Genomic DNA, 20,153 nt, shown 5'->3' with positions numbered 1-20,153 from the left:
TGGTTTGTTAATTAAATGAGTGCGCCACTAACGAGGTAACCTGCTGTTCCTTGATAATGTTAATTACCCTGAAGGGAAAACCTCTCAACACGGTCATTTAAACTGTCAGCTAGCATTCCTCCTGGATTATTGATGATTTGAAAACTCTGGGCGGCTCTCACACACCCCTTTTTCTCGTTCATTCACTTGCACTCTCTACTTTTCACCTCTGAGCTTGTATTGACTGCATCCACCCCTTTTCCTGCTCCTTATTAGGGGTTGCCTTGTTTGTCTTCCTCTCTCCTCCATCTCTATCAGGCTAAATAATAGCGCACCCTAATCTGTAGCTATATGCCAGTCTGTGTTAGTCTTACAACTGTGTTTACAGGAAGAAGCATGTTTCATGACTGTGATAGCACAGTTTTACTCTGCTATAAACATGTGAGTGTGTCTTGTCACATTTGACGAGTGTGCTAAAGCAGGCAGTTACCACCACTGGCCCAATTCAACGTGGCAGGCTTGAAGACTGCATATCTTACAGACAGCAAGAAACACCAAGATAAAGCATGCACACTAGAGCATATATATACTTTAGTAATACACCGTACATTGTCATGCATGTAGGTTTGCCTGATATTGTATTGAAAGTGACAAATATGGATCTGAGCCCTCCACACTACGCTATTCTTAAGATTCCTGTGTGTCTGTATATATCTGTGTGTGTGTGTGTGTGTGTGTGTGTGACCAGATGCTACAGGAACGTGCACTCCTAGAAGCTAACCTTCTGCTCAATGAGAAATGAAGTTCAAGATGTGCCATTGTTCAGCTCTTCATTACAAAGAGCCACATTCGCAACTCAACTCTTTAATACAGTACAGATAGGGGGGATGGGAGACAAGCAGAATGAGAACTTTAATAGACAAAGATCTGGGAAAGTAAAATATGATGACACATAGGGGTGGGTGACATAGCTGAATCTTTTTTATTTATTTGGTTATATAATTTGATTATATTCCACTTTATTCAATGTCCATAAATTAACAAAATATTTACACTTTTCATTTTCATTTGTATGTGTGCCAATGTAAATGAATAAGTGAATCTGAGTTTTGAATTGATTCAATGAAACAGTTTAAAATGATTCAAGAAAATGAATCAAACTTATCAACTTTTTAAAAGTGTATATCAGAAAAACTATTAACCTTTCTTAAAGAATAAAAAAGGACAAGTAGTGTAAAATTAGCCTAATAATTTTATAATAATTTTTAATTAACATAAAACACATTAAAAGCATCATTTTCATGATGTTGCTTGATTCAGCAAAATCATCATATATACATTATATTGGTAACACTTTATTTTAAGGACCAATTCTCACTATTATAAGCATGCATATTAATAGCATATTGGCCGTTTATTAGTGCTTATAATCATTTTGATGCCTTATTCTGCATGACCATATTTTAGATCCCTTACTCCACCCCTTACCTAAACTTAGCAACTACCTTACTAACAATTAATAACCAACAAATTTGAAGTTTATTAAGAGAAGTGTTCCCTATTCCAAAGTGTTACCATTATATTTTATATACACTGCCCAACCTTAATGGTAAAGCAAAACAAGTCAAAAAGAAAAGGACAAAAACCTGATTTATTTATTAATATGCTTGCCTCTGTTTGTTAATGGTATGAGCCTGTATCTATATGTTTGTAAATCTGAGTGTGTGGCACTCGTACCTGCACAGGGCTCTGTTTGATCTCATTGCTGCTGGGGGAGTTGAGTCCTGTGGCCTGCTGGAGGATGAACTGGCGTGCTGCCTGGAGGGCCTGTGTACATGAGAAACAAAGACAACACAGCGGTGAGCACCACACACATACACCCCTTTACACTCTGCTTAAATTTCCTCAAAATCACAGGAGAGATGCACTTAGCACTGCACAGTGGGCCCCACCTGTTCGCCAACCTGAGTGTGTGGGGCCCCCTCCTGTACAGAGCCAGATAGGGGCCTTGCTTTCTCCTCAGAATAAGAGAGGAAAAATACAATTCTGTAACTCTACCACACCCTTTATTCTTTTCTTTCACACTCTCTCAGATCATCTGTCCACTGTGCTGCCTGCTATGTGGTTTGCTACCCTACAAACAGACGAAGGCAATATTTTTTAGACTGCACCCGCACAGGATCTTTGGTCCAATGGCAAAATGTGCCTCTCAAAACAAAAACACCAGGCAACAGTAAATCAGTGGGCAAACAGCTTTTTGAAGAGCACCATCAGGATGCACATTTGCTTCCTGGCCCTGAAGAGAGAGAGGAAGGTTACATAGTAAATATTGATTTATGAAAAGATGGAGGGGGGTGAAAAGCCCTCTTTAAAAAAAAAAGAAAAAAGACCTGACACCAAACATAAATCCTAAGAGTCATACTCTGATGCATATGCTAACCAAAAAAAGGGTCCTAGACTGAAAAGTTTTAGACATTTTCAGCCAGCTTTAATAGTTCACCCAGCTGTAAACCCACTTTGAAGACAAATCTATGGTTTAATTCACTGTCATTAAAGGGATAGTTCACCCAGAAATGACCATTGTCATCACTGATTCATCCTCATGTTGGGATATAGCACCATAAATGTAGCATAAAAGTGGTCCATACAATTCATCTAAAGTATATTCAAAGTCTTTTCAAGTCATGCAACAGCTTTGTGTGAAGAACAAACAAAAAAGTGAATAGGCCTAGTTTTTAGCTGAAAATTACATTTAAAATATATTAAAATAGAAAACATTATAATAATAATAATTCACACTATTACTGTTTGTACTTTGCTTTTTAAAAAAAAATCAAAATCACTTGGTAAGCATAAAAAAACCACATAAAAAAATTAAAAATGACCCCAAACTTTTGAGTGTCAGTGTATGAATATTGTGAGAATTAGTGGTATTTTGTGTCAAACCTAAATTAGATTTTAGAGCTTCAAAAAAAAAGTACAGACCAATTTTTATTTTTATTTTTTTTTGAAGCTTGACAATGCCTGGTCACTTTCTGCTATTGTTGGAGGGGAAAAGCAGCGTGCATATTCATAAGACAGTTTTACAGAAGACAGTAAGTCTTATGAGTTAAGTAAATGAAGACAGAATATTCATTTTTGGGTGAACTATCCCTTTAAAACATGGTCACTTAGCACTGATCTGATATCAGTAAGACTGTTAGTGCTAATAGCCATTATATCAATTGCAGAAGTACTTACTGGCTACATGTGTGGGAGGGTGTATTACAAAGCCCAGTCCAGGACCCTCTAAATAAATGGTGCCAATCCTTTTAAGAGAGATACACCTCTGTCTTTTTTATTGTAGAGGGGGTGGTGGCGGGTTTAGAGAGAGAGGGGGCCAAAAAAGGCGAGAGGCCCCCAATACAATCGGCACATGAGAGAGAGAACATGCAGTGGTCGGTGTGATGAAAACCATCTGCATCAAGAGCACTTGCTACTTTTGCTGAGGTCGCGATTGAGCACCGTGCACACACACACACACACACACACACACACGTCTGTGAACACACACACATGCTGTGCAGGAACCCCCCAACCCCCCTCCATCTGCGCACATGACCTCAGCGGAGGGCTGGATATGCTAAAGTGACCGGCAGCACCTCCCAGCTACGACTAGCTTTGAGAATATACAGTCTACTGATGGCATGTGGTGTGAATTACTTACAGACATGCACACACACACAACCAGAGACAACTTGGACCAGATGGTTGTCTGGCAACAATGATCAACAATTGAACAAAACTGCCGCACTGATTACCACTTTAATAAACTCTTCTTTGATTTTCATAAATGCCACAATTATTTGGATTAAATGGTAGCTGTTTAGTGCATACATTTAATCCAAAGCAATTTACAGTGCACTAATTTAATGCACAGCCCCTTCTGGAACTACCAGAGGTTAAGTGCCTTGCTCAGGGGTGCAATAGTGATAGATTGTGATATCAGTAATTTGGCAGTGACTGGGTCACCCCTAAATAGGACCACCCCTAAATTTGTGTTTCCAGTACAGCCTTAACTATTATGCTAAAACCACCTTAGATTTGTCTCATGCTTTCTTTCATGGACCATCATTTACTCACACTCATGTAATTTCAACCCTATATTTTTTTTCTTGTGAAAGACAAAATAAGACGCCGAGCTGAATGTCGAAGTAGCTCTTTTCCATACGATGAAAAAACACCATTAAAGCACATGACTTATTTTCTTACATTCATAAAAGTGTTTTATAATGACAAAAATAAAGAAAAAACATACAAGTAACATAAAAGCAATGGAAATTTATCAAACGACTTTAGAAGACTTGGAATATAATACATAAAGTGTATATTAAAGGCCATGCTTTTATGATATTTTAATGTTTTTGTAATTTATGCCATTATAAATTACTTTCAGGAACTTTTATTATGTTTTTTTTTTTTCATTTTTGCCATTATAAATCACTTTTTGGTGTCTGTTTTGCACTGAAAAGAAAATTGAAAAGAAATTTGGAAAGACAATACAGTATGTGAGGAAAAGACAGGGATTTGAAATATTAGAAGACCTGGAATGTAGTACACAAATTGTATGGACCATTTTACAATACTTTCATATTAATTCTTTTTTCAATTTTTGCCTTTTTGGAGCTTGTTTTCATTGCATGGAAACGAGCTGCTTGGATATTCTAAAATCTCATTTTGTGCTGCACTGAAAAAAAAAAAAGTAATATTATGAGTTTGGAATGAAATAGGGGAGAGAAAAAAAATCATAATTTTTGGGTGAACTATTCCTTTAAGGAGAAAGGCACAATACCTAGTGATGAACAAGTGGTCAGTACGGCTGGTCTTAATCATGATGCACTGAGCTCAGCAGCGGGACCGGAGACTGGCGGCACTAAACGGACCCAGAATGAGAGTGTCTGGGGCGGCGAGTCTCTCTGAGCAACAGGGGAGAGGCTCCGTTCTGTGGCTGGAGAATCTATTGAGTCTGACTTGCCAATTTTATTGCTTTCACGAACAGTGGAGGTTAAAAAAAAGATTTGGAGTACAAACAGGGGGAAAAAATGCTTTATAACTTCCATCCATACATCTAAGCAGGGAGTGAAAAACACATCCAGATTTCAAACGTGAACATGAGTTGCTTCTTTCTTCTCGCTCACCTACTTTCATCTTATCTCTCTCTCTCCCAAAGCCTTGTGGCATTCGCTGGTGAGTGCTGCACCTTTAAAGAAAATATGAGGGAGGCCGCGGATGGCCGGGTCCAACAACAGTTCCATTGTGCTGTTGAGTTAGACAGGATCAACACTCCTGACATCGCCTTTAATAACAAGAGCATTTTTTAATTCAGCAGGGTCGTGGGGGGGTGGGCCGGAGGGTGTAGGGTGGTCGGAGGGGTGGGTGTAGGGAGATTTAGGAGGGGGGCTCCCTCTTCTTCTTTATTTTCCCCCTCTTTCTTTTCCTTTTTTCTCGTGGCTCTCGCCCTCCCCTCTTTAACGGGCTTCAGAAAAAATGGCTGACAACTGGGTTTCTTTTCTTTTTGCAGGAGAGAGGAAGGAGGGGGGCCCGCGGGTGAGGGTTCATTATGGGAAAATAACGGGCCAGCGTGGCACGAAGGGTCAGAGGGAATCATGTTACTGAACTTGGCGGATCCAGAGCTGAAGACAGACTGAGACTGCCACTGTATGCTGAGAGAAGCTCAGGAGACACTGATGGAGATGGCAGGAAGTAAGGAACAAAGTGTAGTAATTTACAAAAGACATAAGAGGCAAAAATAAATAAATAAATTGAAATGAAACTGGTAAAAGAGAAGAGAAATACAAATTTTGTCAAAGTAAGAGCATATATAAATAATTGTGAACAGAAATTAGGTTTTTTCAAAATTAGGTTTTTTCAAAAGTATTTGAAAAAAATATTAAAATCTCTGATTAAATATGATCATAGTGCGAGATGTCATCTCTTTCAAAACATAAAATACATAAAACATAAAAATAATTCAAAAATATAAATGACAATTTGATCTCACTGCTGCTTTACAGTTTCTCAAGAATTCCCATGAATGATTATTGGGGTATTTTTCTTAAAACAATAAATAAAATATAAATAATAAAAATACTCAAAACTATTCCAAAAATATGAATAAAACTACACAAAAACACGTGAGATTACTGAGACTTTAACCAGTCTTTTTTCTGAGAAAAAATTCAATTGTTTCAATTGTTGTCTGTTTAATGTGCGAAACATTTGAGATCTCTAATAGATGTAATTTGTCTTTCCTATTGGCCTGTCCACATCAACTTTATGAAACAGATCTTGCTGCTGGCCACACTCGACCAATCAAACCCCCACCTCGGTGCTGACCTCCAATCAGAGTTAGATATGATGTGCAGTTATTTAGGGTTGGCTAGCGAGGACCCTTTTAGAAGAGGTCAACGAAGTAACAGTGGTGGCCTCCTTTAGGGCCGCGGCGCTGCGTTTTTAATTCATTCTTAAATAAACCCCTGTCAACATGCTCCACTTGCACTCTGGCTTCTACTGCCAAATGGCATATTTACCCGCACTCGAAGCTGCTTTGGGGTATTATGTCACACACTGTGACTTGACACAACAATGTTTTTGTCCTAACTTCGGAGGGTGGAGGGTGGTCGGAGGGGTGGGTGTAGGGAGATTTAGGAGGGGGGCTCCCTCTTCTTCTTTATTTTCCCCCTCTTTCTTTTCCTTTTTTCTCGTGGCTCTCGCCCTCCCCTCTTTAACGGGCTTCAGAAAAAATGGCTGACAACTGGGTTTCTTTTCTTTTTGCAGGAGAGAGGAAGGAGGGGGGCCCGCGGGTGAGGGTTCATTATGGGAAAATAACAGGGAAGAATTCGTTTTGGCATACGCACGTAGTACGACTCGCTCTCGTTGTCGCAAAGTTGTGACAGTTGCGTCCGCGCGCGCAGACGTGCCCGCGTCCAATAATAATACACCCCATGAAATTTTGAGCCGCTCTAGGGCGGACGTTCCAAAACGACGTGTTAAAACACACAAACAGGGGTGATTGCACACCTCTTTCCTGGATGTCCCAGCTTCTATTCATTACGCTCAGGTTGCTTAAGTAAACACGACTGGGAGGTGATGAATCGGAGCCCTAATCCGCCTGTGTTTGTGGGAGTGAGCATGAGGGAGAGGGCAGAACGCGGGGCGCTCCCTCGCTTTTTCCCCCCTGTCAACATGCTCCACTTGCACTCTGGCTTCTACTGCCAAATGGCATATTTACCCGCACTCGAAGCTGCTTTGGGGTATTATGTCACACACTGTGACTTGACACAACAATGTTTTTGTCCTAACTTCTTCACAAAAAAATAAAAAAGAGACATGATGAGAAAACAAAAAGCAACAAGTGTTACAAAAGCTCAGGAGACCTAATGGAGTTGATTTTATTTAAGTATCAAATTTTACCTCAGATATTTTTTCTAAAATTCCTTAGGATAAATTGAACAAATCAGATCACTAAAAAAAAGCACATATATGGAAAATAATTGATGAGAAATTTTAATACTGAAAATCATTGATTTTGTTACACAGGAGAAAAATCTGAGCTTTCCATATCTCATTGCGGTGTAGGAGAAACAACTGAGATATTAAAGAGATTATTCTTTCCTATGCATTATTATAAACAAAAAAGACACAATATCTAACAAATTTTAGTGTCTCAGTGCCTCGTGGTGAAATTTTAGATCAAACGTAAATAGGTGAGGTCACTTTTCTATTAAAACGAAGAAGAAGAAAAAACGCTTTTCAAATGTACTCTGTAATTTGTTCACACTGTTTAGGAAAGCAACAGGGTGTGCTCTTCTGAGTAATGTTACCTACCTCATGCTACAACCACACGCACAGACAGATGTGGTCAGACACTCTACAAACAAACCCAAACATGCCACAAAAAGTCTATTTTAAGGGTGTGAAGACAGAATATATTTCTAATTTACAAAATGGCAGTTCATAAATAACAAGCCAAAGCTGATTTTCCCCTCACTCAACATCAACGGTGTTTAAGGCGGGACTGGAATGTGAACATTGCTACACAAAAAAAACAACAACATCAACAAAAAAACATCCCGTCGCACCAAGGGGAAAAAAGAACCAAACTTAACCTTCTTTCAGCGGTACAAACCGGGAAGACTTGTTACACTTGGGTGCTTTTGTTCAGCATGCACCCTGCTTGATAGCCACCTCCAAATCAGGAGTGGAGAGAAGAAGACAAAGGCGCCCTTTTTTTCCCCAACCGGTGCCATTCAACCTTAAAGGAAAAGTAAAGCTATTCCAAAAGCTGCTTCTTTTGAGGTTCGGGCTTGATCCTCCTGGAATTAGGAAGTTCAGCTTTCTCCTTGTAATGCGTCTAAAAATGAAGACTTGAGCTGTTTCTGTTTGCTTGCATTGGATAAGAGAAACAGAAGAAGAAGAGGGGGGCGAGATGAAAGAAAAGTTACACAGATGTAATGCAAGCTGGCATCCAAAACGTCACTCATGTGAGGGATTTGGCAAAAATAATCATACCTGCTTGTACAACCTCTTCAAATTCTGAGTAACTACAGGCGCACAATGCACCCGGCTCCTTTCCTTTCGCCGCTCCTGACGGCAGCCGCTTTATTACTCATGAGTGTGACAACTTGTGGGATTGCTTTGTATCTGAATGGCATATTTACGTGAAGCGTGGCTTTCGGTAGCGGTTGCTTGTAATGTATCAAATGCATCACTGTCAGCTGCTAGAGGAATCTACCACCGCAGATGTGTTTGTCCACACGATCGAAAGCGTTACGCACCGTCGCTTATGGAGTGTTGGCCTGGCCAGTATGAACTTAACTTTCCAGAGAGACTATCCGCACCAATAATTACTAACGGATGAATTATTGTTTGCCTGAGAACCAGACTTGCTCTATTTTAATGCTGGAACGCTCCAACACAGCTGGTGACCAAATGAGCTTCGTCTACAGCGGCTTCAGGCAGACATACTGGGCCTGTTAGCAGCTGTCCACCCCGGGCTACGGGACGAGGTGTGGGTTGTTCGACGGGATCGGGTTTACAGGCCCGGGCCAAGGTTTCGTAGATCTTAACTTGGTCCCCATGACTCATTACAGTCGTAGCCTGCAGAGCTGTCCAATTTCACGGTGGGTTACAAATAAACTGCACTTCTGACCATATTTCTCTCCTTTTTTCCCCCCTCTCGCTCCTTTTTGGCCCAAGCTGGATTTAATTTGCCACTTCCTGTTCCATCGTGCGGTTCGCAGTCACTCGTCACATTTGTTTTTGTTCAGATCCATTAAAACACGCATCTGAAAATGGCGAATTCGAGTGAATTATTCAATGCCGAAATCATCTAAAAACACCCGCCGCTGTCCCTTTTTGCCATTTAATGTAATGTTTCCGCAATATAAAGGCTACGGCGAAACCTTTAAATTTAAATGGCTACAGCAGACTCCCATCGGCCATTAAAATGAGGAAAGGGTGAATTGAAGCCAAGGCAATAAAAAAAATAAAACTAAGGGAGGAAAAAACTTCAAAATATGCTGTAATGTTTGAAAAGCCTGACCGCTTTGGTTTTTTTCACTTCCTATTTTTCACAAAGGGGACCTGTTTGAAACTTGCTGCCTCTGCTGCTTTCCAGATGTGCGTTGCTCACCTCTAAGTCCCCAAAAATGTTAAAACAAAAAGCCTGCTGGAAAAAAAAGTAAATATGAGCTGCAACACGATAGCAGCAGCAGCGTCAGAGAGATCAGAGAGATTTTGTTTTTGAAAACTGTGAAAAAGTTTGTGCGGATTGTATGGCTGTTGAACTCATTAGGGGAAGGCGAATGGTGAAAGAGGCTCAAATGAGCTCATATGTACCTGGTGTCTCTCTCGGCAGTAACTTATCCCCATGTCCCATACTGAAAGAGCGAAAGAGGAAGTGTAATCCACTATGGCTGGGCTCTCTGGGCATCATTACCTCGTTGTTGGCACCGTGAGCTCACTTTGTAGTGCTGAGGGCCACAACATTAGCGAGAGTTCAACACTGAGACAGCTCGGAGAAAGAAAGAGAGAGAGAGAGAGCTCGGAGAGTTCAGGATACGGGTCGTCTCGAAATCCTCCAGCCTCGGCAGCCGCACAGCCGGCTAATTGATGGCAATTGCACGGCAGTTTTGCTGTGGTTTTCTTAACACCGCCCTTCTGGCAGTCAAACAAAGTTCTACTTGATAGGGTTTCAACCTCTCTCTGCTGTGCGGACTGCAAAAACTAATAAGCAAAAATGGACTTTCAAGGTCTTGTCGTATTTGAGAGCTTTTCAAGATCTTAGAGCTGGTCTACAGGGACGGTTCGGGGCAATACGAAGGTGTTGGAGTTCAATGTGAGTCACCGCTTCAGTGACCTAGCCCAATGGGACACCGTCCAAAACCATCCTCCTACAAACACATGCTAAACAGACTGACCATGATGAGGATAGCACTAACTGGCAGCAGGGTTTCCCATCCAAACCAGACATATGGGACGCATTTCTTTGTTATTATTAATAAAGAAAAAATTAATAATACGCGCTCGGGATGTTGCCAAAAGCAAGTTAGCTAGAAGAAAAGACACATGCGGTGTATTGTTAAAACAGAGGAGCACTCAAAACCACTTGCTTGGAGAATAACTAAGAAAAATAAAGTTCAAGTTTTTAGTTTGATTTTGATTTCATACCTGGTAGTGGCTAAAGTGATACCGATCTTCAGAAAATAACCAGAAAGAACATACAGCATATAGAAAGTTTCTGCCATCTGTGTTTAAACGGGAGTGGGGAGGTCTGAAGACGAGTTAGGAGGGAATAAATCATACTAATTGCTATGAGGCCACATCTCGTGTCTTTAAGCACAAATGTCGATGGTGAAAAGGAAGCAACTACTGTAGAGTCCTTTCCCAAAACTCAAAATCTTCTACAACGATGCACCGCGTCAGTAATATAAAGCAAACACGCTTTATTTCGGCAAACCTTTAACAAAACCAAACCAGCTGCAGGTTTCACATGTTCTTCATCAATATTCAATTACATCAGTAGCATCAATCTATATCATCAATCCGTGTCGCTCGGCACAATGCAGCCTTCATCTCGCTTCTATCCCCACCCTTGGCTATTAAGGAGAAGAAAAATAGAAACCAACATTCTCTCTCTTCTCTACCCCGACGCCTCTCCCTGTTGACTTTAGTCTCTTTTTAAGATGGCAAACACAAAGAGCAAGCGGAGGCAAGCTAATTAGCAACACTTAAAAAGGGATCTGGCTTCATTGTTTGCAGTCCCTCTCCCTCACCCTCACCAGTTACCAGGGCAACAACTTTGAGAGTGGCGCTGTGCATATTTCTTTTGCCTTTTTCTTCATCTTCTTTTTGTTTCCCCTGGGGGTTCTCCATTTTTTGGAGCCTGGAGAGGGCCGTTGGGAGGACAGAGATGGAGAGCGGAAGGGTCTCTTATCCCAAGCACAGAGCAGGGGCTTCTGGGATGGCGTAAGGTTAGGCCTCTGCATTACACAGCACAATACAGAGAGTTCTAAGTGGGCATTGAAGGCAAGGAAATTGGGCTTAGTAAGTACGTGAGTGTGTGTGTGTGTTTGTATTCACCATGGTTAAAGGAATAGTTCACCTGTATCAAAACCATATGACTTTCTCTTTCCGTAGAACCAAAAATAAGGTATTTTGAAGAATGTCCAACCTGCTTTTTTCCATGAAATGGAAACATATTTTGGTCAGGTGCTCCAAAAATCCATTCTGCTCATTTGCATATTTAAATTTATCATGTCATATTTGATTTGAAAATGTGCAAGATTTTCAGTCAATAATGACTTGAATTTTAGGCTACTCCTAACATAAAACCCATTATGTAGATGCGTGCTCACCAAGGCTGCATTTATTTGATCAAAAATACAGTAAAAAATACTAATATTTTGAAGTATTATTACAATTCAAAATAATGGTTTTCTATTTGAATAAATTTTAAAATGTAATTTATTTATGTGACGGTAAAGCTGGATTTGCAGCATCATTACTCCAGCCATTTTTAATATGCTGATTTGGTGCTGAAGAAACATTTCTTATTATTAATGTTGAAAATTCTTGTTCTACTTAACATTTTGTGGAAAAAGTGATGTGTTCCCGGGTTGTTGTTTTTTTTGTTTTTTTCCAGGATTTTTTGGTGAATAGAAAGCCTCGAAACAGTCTTTATTGACATTTAATCTAACTCATACTAACTAATCAAATACTGTCATTGATTATTATTATTATTATGGTATTATTATTTTATTTACTGACCTCCAAAGTTTGACTACTAAAATAGTCTTTTGGACTTTATTTTATGTAATGAAGTAAAGTTATAGGGGTTTGACTATTTAAATTTTTAGAGGAACTTTTCCTTTAAGTTAGAAGTAGCACCAGTCCTTGACAATTTACTCTCTTTCCACCTCATCTGTTGATTAAAGCTGAGACAGCAAAAACACATGCCAATTAGCGTCAATTATGGCTGCTGTTTCCTGACGTGGAGTCCAGTAGGAAGTGTACTCAGGGTAAAAGATGCCCTCCCTCTGCCTCACTAACCCTCCAAACTGAAATTCCCTCCTTGCCGCCCTCCTCCTTCTGCCCCTCATTCTCTCCATCCTTCCTTCCTCAATTCCTCTCCACTTCAACTATTACCTAAATCTCACCCTCCCACTTCTCAAAGCTCTCTCCGAATCACTAAATCCATTCTCCTGCCCTCTTTTTTTCCTGTCCCCTTCCTTTTCCTTCCTTTCTCTCCTCCCCAGTGGTTTGTCAATCAGCTCTGAGGGAGCTATACCTCCAAATGCCCCCACATTAGTATCCAGCTGAGAATCTTTCATAATCGCCATGGTGACTAGAAGAAGGTCAATGCTTGATGTGCTTCAAGTATTGTCTATGAACTGCCCAGGCCGTGGAAATTACAGGCACGGAATAAAAGGTGGCTTTGTGGCACCACTTTAGACAGTCGGAAGTGAGTGTTTCTTGGTGCAAATCTATTATGTTTGAGCATGTTTGCCAAAAACAAAAGGCTAAATGGAGTCAGAAGGTGAAAATATGATGGAGAAAAATGCTAAATAAAACTTTAGATTGTGACAGTGAATTTCATGTATGGGGGCCCTATGCAAATATATAATCACAATTTTTTTTTAAAGTATGTTATCCTAATATTTACAATGTATCTACATTTTAACATAAATTTTTTTTTAATACATAGAGGAAAGTTTGCTTTTAGACTTTTAAAACAAAAATAAGTGTAGAAGGTGATATGTAATTTTTTGCTACTAGCAGAAGAAATTACACACTTGTCCAATGTTTATTTTTGCTTTGAAATAAACAAAACTAAAATTAAAATTAATATTAATTTTAATTCAAATAAATACATTAAAAATAAATAAATACAAAAAATATTAAATAAATACATTAATAAATTAACAAATAAATGTACTGCTTTGATTCTTTCAACCAACATATTACCAAAAATCTAATTTCACATCTTGTTGTTGTCGCAATTATTCCCATATGAGTTTGTGAGTCATTATTGTAATGTGATCTGTGTTGGTTGACAGTGCTACTGTGGTCTGGCTGTACGTTTGGAACTGATCTGAGCCCAGCTGTGCTGGCAGTCCTTCTGAGATGCTCTGCATAGACAGATGCACTGGATAGACACAGGAAGAGGCGACTGTGCATTGCCACAACTGCTCCTAATGTAACTTCAGCTGGCTTAAAATGACTCCACACACAGAGAGAGAAGCATACCAGCACACACACATATGTAAATGCACACTAACGGCGGCCCTCTTTAGCCTTCTCAAAGGTTTCTCTGGAAAAGCCATAAATTAGTTTTATTATCGTCCCATAAATATGACATTCCAACATTCCTGAATTAGGACTCAGTGTGTGAAAAAATCATTAGATGAAGAATATGAAATATCTCTGAACACATGTGAAATACATTACGCTTCGTATAAACCTTTACTTATAGAAATGTGCATGTGTTACCAATGCTAGAGAGCGACTTTGATTAAAATCAAACGAAACAATAACTTTTACCAGAACAAAAACATTAGTTATCAAGGTAAGCTATTCAGCTAAATCGACTTTTCAAAGAGCATATATTCTTCATTCCATGAGCTTTGAGGCAACACAACAAAACAAGTAAAGAAACGTCCTCTCAAATACTTTCTTAACTGTGTAAGAAGCTCAAAGCCAGACCAACTTTTCAATAGTACTACAGGAAACCAGCACGCCGGAGGTCTTTTTTGTATTGCTGCGGCATCTATTGAGGTTTTCCACAGATGCTAGGCAACTACCCTCCCTTAACACTCCCCCCAAAACCCCTAACCCTTGCACCTCGGTCACCACCAGCGTTTCGTGACCCAGCATGACCTTTCTTTTTCACTGACCTCCGTACAATGAGACAGGCCACAATTAAAAGTGTGGAATGCTTTTAAGCGATGACACCTTTCAATGGGCTGACAATGTTCGATTTACTGGATGTTATTAAGCTGGCTTCTGGCCTGGCCCCCATCACCTAGCATCCTTGTCTAAAAGGGATATGATCCCTGTATTTAAGTCTCTCCCTCCCCTTTCCCTCCGTTTTTGTTCGTTAGACTTAAGCCGCTTGAAGGGAAGATGATAAAGACCGCTCTGCTCGTGCTAGTGGGCCCGAGGCCTTGAGACCGCTGACACGATGGGCTGCAATTGGTCAAATGAGCTTCATTTCACACGGAGGACGTGATACGGCCATTACTGTCCACCGAGTGCTGAACAGAAGGCCGTTCCTGGCGGTAGTGAGACGGGAGAGAGGCCAAACACCCTGACTGTCAAACCGTCCAAACTTCCTATCTCACCGTGCTTAGCATTTCACACGCAGAAACCCAATTAGAGAGTCTAGACTGCCTTACCGGTACCTATGATTTGCCATCAGGATATCCAACTCAATATGGCCTATCTGTCCAGACATCTGAGATCTATATGCCTTTATCCGCTCTTTCCATCAGCGCTGTGGACAGTTTAATTAAAGCTACCATTACAACCAATTTACAGAGTCCATTATGGCCTCTTAATGGTGGACGGTGCCAGAGAAAACAAAGAGTAAAGCAAACGTCACACGTGCATGGACATGAGTAATTCTGAGTTGTAATAACATAAAAAGTGGGGGTGGGTTGTGATACAATGACTACAGGAAGACAAACCGTCAAATGTCCCTCACGACTAAAGACATGAGAAAACACAGAAATAGGAACTAAAAAGTTATAGTTATTTAAATATATATTAAACATTTATTATTATAATTATTAATAGTATACTGAATATTTAATAAAATAACTTTTATATAATTTATTTTTAGACTATATTTGAATTTAATCTATTTATTTGTATTTTTCATTTTAATCATAGATACATAAATGACAATTAATAAAATGTAAAATATCTTTCAATGTATTGATAAATCCCATTTTGTAAACCATTAAAGTAAATACACATAACTAAACATATACATCTAATAAATATAAGACAGTTGACCGTTGTGACCCATTACTTGTCAACACAAATCCATTTTCCCAAAAAGTCAAAGACTTAAATGTAAAGTGAATGGGGAAAGAGAAGAGGAAGTGAAATAATCTGCTATCTCCTGTCTGTAGACCATCTGATCAAAAGAGCCTGAGCTTTACAATGATGTGGTCTCCATATGCATCAGCTCCAAACCATAACCAATGTTAAGCTGTCAGTGTTTGTCTGTGCCTAAAGAAGGAGTCTTTTTTTTCTTCTCTCTGGTGTGTTTCACATCTCCATTCTGCACTACTCTTTCTCAACTCTCCACTAATTAGGGAAGCAGTTGCTCATCTTCTCACTCCTCCTGAGAGTTTAACCCAAAACTCAGAAGTGGTCAAAACTGATCTGAAAGAAGATCCGGAGCATCAGGTCTCCAAACGGCCCATCATTCTGACAGGCCGCATTTAGTGAAAAACTTGGCCAGAGACTCACAAAGAAAGAAACCATTTCTCCTGCAATTGAGTCCTCGCTTCATCTCCCCGCACGCACCGTGACACTTTCCTACAAAAACAACTTCATGCAAACTTTATAGAGATTAAACATATTTAACTTTTCTAAAGAGAAAATGTGAGTGGTGTTTGCCTGTGCAGTTCACCAGCATGTCATTTGAATCGATTGGTTTGAACAGCATAATGCATAAAAACATTTTCACATCAGTTTTCACTTAATAAACATGATTTTGCATTGATTTTATGATCCAATTCGATCATACACGTGATTTATAAATGAGTCCCGTGATCTTTAGAAATGTTACTAATTTATGAAAGTTTTGCCCATTTTATCGACCACCTGGTAAAACCCATATATCTGATTGCTTACATGAATGTCACTCTCATCACTCACATAGCAGGACGAGATATACTCTGAAGAACTTGAAAAACTTCAAGGGAAATTGGTTCTCTTGATACTAAACAGCATACTAGTAGCAAAAGGATGGGTGACAGGGTGCTTCAAGAGAGCTGGTCTGGACCCAACAATGTTTGTAACCTGCTACACACCATTTGGGGCACATCCTATCTAAATGGTCGCTTTGAAGCGAAACCACAGGTCTACTGTATCCCTAAAGAGAGCGAGAGAGAGATAAGACCTCCCTATTAAAGAAACGAAGAGCAGCAGAGGGGATTGTCAGGGCCATTTCCCCCTGCCCAGGTTGCAGTAGCAGTAGACGGACTGCGGAGCGGGACCATTTGAAGTGAAGAACACTCGAGGGATTGAAAAACAGAAAACCCTTGGTTGGATTCCTGGCTTTGTGCAACAAGAGGATGAAATTCTATAAGGACTCCACTAGTGTGCACTCTTGATTTTTTTTCCTCTACCTCTCCTGTCTTGCATTTTTTTCTACAAAGCAAAAGGTTTTGTTGGTCTTGGGGTTGTGAAGCAGACAAGGAACATTCCTCAGGGGGGAAACTCTCCATTCATTTATAATCAAATGAGGGAACTTGATGATGAACTAATTCATTCATCAGATTCTTATGAACAATGGCCATCTGAGATGGAATAAAGGAGGCAGATTTCTATGGCGTTGCCACCCATATCAAAGGGCGCATTGCATCGCTTGCTGGCACAAAACTTACATCTCGTTTGAAGAAGAAAAAAAGAGGAGGAGTGAAGAAATGAGAAGAACATTTGGGATGTCTCAGTGGACAAAGAGGTTAGGGAATGTCATTCACTCAAACTGCATAAAAAAGTCGTGATTTTCATTCAGTCTAAAAAACAAACGTTGTGAAAAAACAGAGTCACAAAGTCTAATTATTGTCAAGTGACTATAGAGGCTGGAAAATGAATAAAACATTTGAGCCAAATGTAAAATTTGCCACATTAAATAGTGACAGCAGATCAAACAGATGGCCTGGAGACTTTTTCAGATTTTTTATTTTTTTTGTCTGTAGAGCAACTCCAATAACACTGAAGTAAATGTATAAAACTGCTACTGGAAGATGAGCAGGTGTGTGGAGTCTCACTCCATAAGGCTCAAGGCCAAGGAGAAATAAAATACACCTACACATAAATGCTGGCACAGGCATGTACACATGCATTTATAGGCAAGTAACCACAATAAATATCCTTAAAGAGAGCGACTACAGCATTTGTACCACTGAAGGTCTCTGTGTGGCATATTTTGCATCTGAAGTGAAACTTCAGACCTGTTCTAGTCAGACTGTATGACAACTCAAATGGAATAACAAGCTGCTGCCAAAAATCCTGAAAAAACAAATATAACATCTATTTTTTTTAAATAATATATCAGTGTAACTTGTAATTTCTCATAAATGTGACTTAAGCCATAATTGTGAGATAAAATAGCAATTGTAACATTGTAAGATTTTTCAGGTCACAGTTACGCGAAATGCAGTTGTTATTGTGAATTGCAAATTACAAGAAATAAAGTTGCAATTATAAGAAAAGTCACTGACTATGAGAGCCACTCAAAACAAATACAGCTAAACTGCTGTTTACAACTAGACAAAAGCTTTGTTTCTGACCTCAGAAAAGCCAACATTCTATGGCATAATTATCATATAGTGTTATAGTTAAGCTGTCAGCTTCTTGTAGACATATGAATTATGAAAACCGTGATGTAAAATGTCTTGAACATTACTTTTACAAGGAGCTACTGCTGCCACCAAAGACCAAAAGTATGGGCACGCAAGAGAGAAAGTGGAAAAGGAAAATAAAGAGGGACAGAGAGGAAGGTAGAGAAATAGAGAGACAGAGTGTGGCATCGAGGGGACGGCGGCCGTATGTTTGACATTGGAAATGGTTTAGAACAGAAGGAACTGGCAATTTCTCTCTCTAATTAAAGGCTTTGGCTCACATGACCATGTACAGGTGCACCAACACCAGACTGCAGAGCTGGGAAGAAAGGCCTCCTTGTGTGTGGTGAAGCCATGCTCGCTCAGCGGGAGTTTCCACACACACACATACTCACAGAGGATGCAGCCAAGGAGTGCAAACATTCACATTCATTACCTTCACTACAATTTCAAGCCCTTATTTCAAGTGACAGAAAAAACTATGCAAAGTAGTTGTTATTTTACAAGTTTTTTCCTTCTCTTTTCCTGTTCTGCTCATGAACTCTCTACTCTCCAAACAACTTCATTGGTTACTCGTGTCAATTTTTGAGCAACTCCAGTGGTCAGATTACTAAGAACCCATTTTTATATTCTTATGGAACTCCAGGAATTGCCAGATCTGACTGAAGGAAAAAAAATCACATTGGCAGCAAATTGACTGAACATTACTGTTTTGAAAGACAAAATTGCACTTTTTCCATTTACAATGACTAGATAATATATGGTTAAACTATTGAATCAAGACCTTAACCTTTTTTATTAAGATTTATACCATTTGGCTTTAGTTTTTCAATGAAGTATTTTTTATTTTATTTGCATGAAATACAAATTGTGTGTGGGTATTTTAGCCCTTTGATGCCTCAATTAATACTTTTATAAAATATAAATGATCATAAAATGTAATTGCTTTAAAATATGATATAAAAATATTTAATATAATATTTAAATATAATATTGTATTTTATAATATTGTACTATATATTGCTATATATTATGATTCATTTGTATAATAATACATAAATATAATTAAATAAAATATATAAAACAATTGTACAATTTTTATGAAAAAAAAACATCCTTACAATAGAAGACAGTGCTAAATATTCCAGAGTTACTCAGTGCTTCACTTTCACTATATAGTCAAACACAATGACTATATAAAGAGAACGGTCATAAAGAATTATGGGTAAGGGTCAAAGGTGATCGCCCACTGTGGTTTGGATATAGCAACACACATGAATAGCATTTCTCACCAGCATCAGCGGGTTAATGAGGACAAATATTAGAGAACATCAGAGGCCTTTAGATTTACACACCAAATCAATCGGGAGAGGTAAATAATTTGGCTTAACAGATCCCACTTTTAGTAATAGTTAATCAATGTTACAATAAGACATACTAGGATCTGTTAACTAGGGGTGTCCTCGACTAAGGATTTTCATAGTGGAATCGGAATTTTCGAATCTTGCCGATATTTGACTGATAGTCGAATCATATGTTTTGGGGGCGGGGCAAAATACATTACCAAGAGTTAAGTCAGACATTCGACAGCCATAATTACTGACGCTAACACACAGGGAAAATGTGTAATGGACGCCTCGCAGATACAATCGGGTAAATAATGTTTTATGTTTTGATTAATAGATAGTTAAAATTAAACATCAGCGAAACCCTAAGAATTCACAACATTTTTTAGGTTATGTATATGACAGTAGTTATTAATGTTCTGCATTTCTGTTTTGAGCTGCGCGCGCTTAAGATGTTATTTTAGTCGCATTACTGAAGTGCAGTATAGACATGTAAACACCTTAATCACATTATTACCTTCGTGTAGGACTTTTCGCTGCATTTTGCGACAGGATACAGACACGGCAGTGGTCAACCGTTTGACGGCAAATAAAAGAGCTTCAACACCGCCATCGTCGGTATGCACGTACAAATAATTAACTGCACTTGAAGCTTTCATAAAATTAAAAATTAAACACCCAAAACGATACATGGCATCATCACGAA

General features: G+C 39.1%; 1 protein-coding gene across 2 annotated transcripts in view; it reads right to left on the bottom strand.

Moving 5' to 3' along the window:
• The window catches only part of LOC107728618 (forkhead box protein P4-like), a 133,729-nt gene that overhangs the window by 61,204 nt on the left and 52,372 nt on the right, over positions 1–20,153 (bottom strand). For both annotated transcript variants that reach the window (XM_016538868.1, XM_016538867.1), the window contains exon 3: positions 1,717–1,806. In XM_016538868.1, the coding sequence (XP_016394354.1) occupies positions 1,717–1,806 (90 nt within the window). The remainder of the gene's footprint in view (positions 1–1,716; positions 1,807–20,153) is intronic.

The sequence above is a fragment of the Sinocyclocheilus rhinocerous genome, unplaced genomic scaffold (genome assembly GCF_001515625.1).
Source record: "Sinocyclocheilus rhinocerous isolate Xijiao unplaced genomic scaffold, SAMN03320098_v1.1 scaffold757, whole genome shotgun sequence".
In the NCBI taxonomy this organism is placed as follows: Eukaryota; Metazoa; Chordata; class Actinopteri; order Cypriniformes; family Cyprinidae; genus Sinocyclocheilus; species Sinocyclocheilus rhinocerous.
Note: the sequence above shows the minus strand (reverse complement) of the source record. Positions and strands in the feature narration are given on the sequence as shown.